We start from the raw sequence: 3,016 nt of genomic DNA, 5'->3' as shown, positions 1-3,016 counted from the left end.
AGGAAGTCGCGTTTGAAGCGACGATGGCAACGAGACGCCAAGTGCCCCTCAATGCCGCAGAGTTGACATTCAACCCCACCACCACATGCCTCGCAGTGTAGCCGCATGCGGCCAGCCGTCGGAGGAGGTGGAGCGGGCGAACGGGGCTGGTTGCCCGCGGACGGCGGCGCCTTCTGCTTGACACCACGGGTGCCCCCGCGAAGTGCAGCGTTCGCAGAAGGACCCTGCGTGTAGACGCCGACGGAGCGGCGAGCAGCTAGCCGCTGTTCCGTGTTGAGGAGGTGTGCGTAGAGGTCGCGAGGCGGCATCGGCGTGTCACGTCCATTGATGTTTTCAACAAAAGAATCATAGTCCTCATCAAGCCCATTGAGAATGAACGAAGTAAACTCCTCATCATGGAGAGGCTTCCCAATAGATGACAGTGTATCGGCCAAATTTTTGACCTTGTTGAAGAAGGCCGTGACAGAGAGATCATTTTTCTTGACCTCACCCAGCTGGTTACGAATGGCAGAGGAACGTGCCAACGACTGCAAGGAGAAGCTGGAGTCAAGCGTGGCCCATGCATCCCTCGACGTAGCGGCAAAGACCACCATGCCGGCCACGGAGGGAGTGAGCGAGGACTGAATGGCACCCAGAATAGCTTGATCCTGAGCAATCCACCGACGATGAGCAGGGTAGGACACCATGGCGGAGCCACCAGCAGCTGAGGGAACTGGAACCATGGCCGGGGGAAACGGCAGCATACCGTCGACATACCCCTAAAGATAGTGACTACGCATCAGCGGCAACACCTAAGCACGCCACAGGAGGTAGTTATCAGCAGAGAGCTTCACCGTCACCAGATGAGCAAAGTGGAACGGTCCTGGTTCAGCCACCGGTGCGGGAAGCTGTGAGTCGTATGCCGGAGGAGCACTGTACGAAATCAGCGCATCGGCTGACGGAGGCGCACGGTAGTGTTGGTGATGACCGTAGGGCACCGTAGGAGGTACGCCGTAGGGCTGCAGCGACGCGACGTACGGCGCCAGGGTAGCGTAGGGCGCGCCATACAGCGCCTCGTAGGGCACCGCGGAGGACGAAGCATACGGCGCCGGCGCGATGGACGGTGATGGCGGCGGCGCGACGTAGGGCGCTAGATACGGCCCGACGTAGGGCACTTGAACAGGGGCACCATGGGGACCTGAAAACGGCAGCGCAGCATGCGATGGGATCCTGACGTATGGCGGCGGCGCAGCATACGACGGAATCGCGTCGTAGGTGGCGTCGCGCTGCGCAGAGGTGCCATACGGGCGAGCGATAGCCGAATCGCGGGGCAGCTGCTGCATGCGATCGTAGCGATCATGAGAGTTCGGACATGCACATGTTGTGTGCGATCATAGCGATCGTGGGAGTTTGGTTCCAGCGATTCACCATGGGCGAGAGACGGCTGGATTGCGGGCGATGGGGGCACGGGCGGGCGTGATCCTGATTCGACCGGACGGGCCCAGGCGAGCGGGGCGGACGCTATGAACGGCGATTCCGTCGCCAGGGTTGACGGAGGCGGCACGGCGGCGGAGGCCAACGCGGCGGCGGCAGAGGAAGCGGAAGCACAGCGCGGATCGAACGCGTCGTCTGATACCATATTAGACAAACTAGGGTTTGAACAATACTTGATACCCTAAGCGGGTACGGCTGTTATGTATATATAGGAGAGAACGTACAGGTACAGGTATTGTGTTACAACACGTATATATACAATATACCTAGTCTAACACATACATACTTATGTTTGCAGACACTTGACATTAGCCAATCCAAGGGCGTGAGCGTGAAGCAGCTGACGCTGCTCGACAGCAAGGAATTCCACATGTCCATCTTCGACTGCAGCGGTGTGACGGTCCAAGGCGTCCGGATCATCGCGCCGTCTAACAGCCCCAACACCGACGGCATCCAGGTCAGCCACTCCCGGCACGTGAGCATCCTCAACACCACCATCGGCACCGGCGACGACTGCATCTCCTTGGGGCCCGGCACCTCGGACATGCTCATCAGGGACATCAAGTGCGGTCCGGGCCACGGCATCAGGTGCCACCTTCAGTTGCCAGTTCATCATACATTATATTTTGTTTGCTTGTGATTTGCGCAGCGTTTGATAGATAGCATTGGTTTTGTGTTTGCGTTGGATGGACGGTGGCAGCATCGGGAGCCTGGGATGGCAGGACGGTGAGGAGGGGGTGAGAAACCTGACCGTGGACAGGGCGGTGCTGAAGGGCACGACCAACGACCTGCGGATCAAGACGTGGGCGATGCCCAACTCCGGCTTCGTCAAGAACGTCTCCTTCTCGCGGGTCACCATGAACCGCGTGGCCAACCCCATCCTCGTCGACCAGAACTACTGCTCCCGCAAGGGCGACTGCCCGGGCAATGTACGTCTCCTTCCTACATGCATGCAACTACACGTGATCGATCGACTATATCATGAGCTGTGTTGTTGTGTGTCCCTGCAGAGCTCGGGGGTGCAGATCAGCGACCTGTCGTACACGGACATCAAGGGCTCGTCGGCGACGCCCGTGGCGGTGAAGTTCAACTGCAGCGGCACCAACCCCTGCAGCGGGATCAAGCTCAGGAACATTAGGCTGAGGTACCGGCACCAGCGGCCGGCGCAGGCCAAGTGCCAAAACGCCGGCGGGTCCGCGTCCGGAGAGGTCACACCGCCGAGCTGCTTCTGACCATCGGAGTTCTCTTAGCTTGACTGGTTCGTGTACTCGGCAGTTGTGTAAGATAGAAAAAACATGATCGTGTGATCATTGCTTGGTGGATCACAAAGCGACCCTTACATGTAGCCCAGGCTAGTAGTTTTAGCGGATTTACTGATTCTCAATTGACCGAGACATAGTTAAACCAGAATGAACGTCATAAATTTTGCATGGTTGTTCTTGTTGATTTTTTTGAGATTTTTTATTTGTTTTTCGAGATGGCGAATCTTGGTGTAAAATCCGATGGTTCTAATTTGTGAGTGTATATGTTTACGGGAGCCCGG

General features: G+C 57.6%; 1 protein-coding gene across 1 annotated transcript; it reads left to right on the top strand.

The window, feature by feature from the left end:
• The first annotated feature begins 1,502 nt into the window (after positions 1-1,502).
• Positions 1,503-2,802, top strand: LOC123068021 (polygalacturonase-like). The gene is made up of 4 exons (XM_044490549.1): positions 1,503-1,583; positions 1,772-2,061; positions 2,174-2,402; positions 2,484-2,802. Exons 1-4 carry the CDS (start codon positions 1,503-1,505, stop codon positions 2,703-2,705), a joined length of 822 nt encoding a protein of 273 aa, XP_044346484.1. The 3' UTR covers positions 2,706-2,802.
• Positions 2,803-3,016: the final 214 nt, after the last annotated feature.

Source organism: Triticum aestivum, chromosome 3B, assembly GCF_018294505.1.
Source record: "Triticum aestivum cultivar Chinese Spring chromosome 3B, IWGSC CS RefSeq v2.1, whole genome shotgun sequence".
In the NCBI taxonomy this organism is placed as follows: Eukaryota; Viridiplantae; Streptophyta; class Magnoliopsida; order Poales; family Poaceae; genus Triticum; species Triticum aestivum.
The sequence above is the reverse complement of the archived record's forward strand: the minus strand, read 5'-3'. Positions and strand labels throughout refer to the sequence as shown.

Bases quoted from the DNA above. Each gene is read 5' to 3' on its own strand.
- LOC123068021 (XM_044490549.1), top strand. From the start codon at position 1,503: ATGAACGGCGATTCCGTCGCCAGGGTTGACGGAGGCGGCACGGCGGCG. The intron at 1,584-1,771 runs GCACAGCGCGGA...TTATGTTTGCAG, and splicing joins CGGCGGCAGAGGAAGCGGAA to ACACTTGACATTAGCCAATC. The intron at 2,403-2,483 runs GTACGTCTCCTT...GTGTCCCTGCAG, and splicing joins AGGGCGACTGCCCGGGCAAT to AGCTCGGGGGTGCAGATCAG.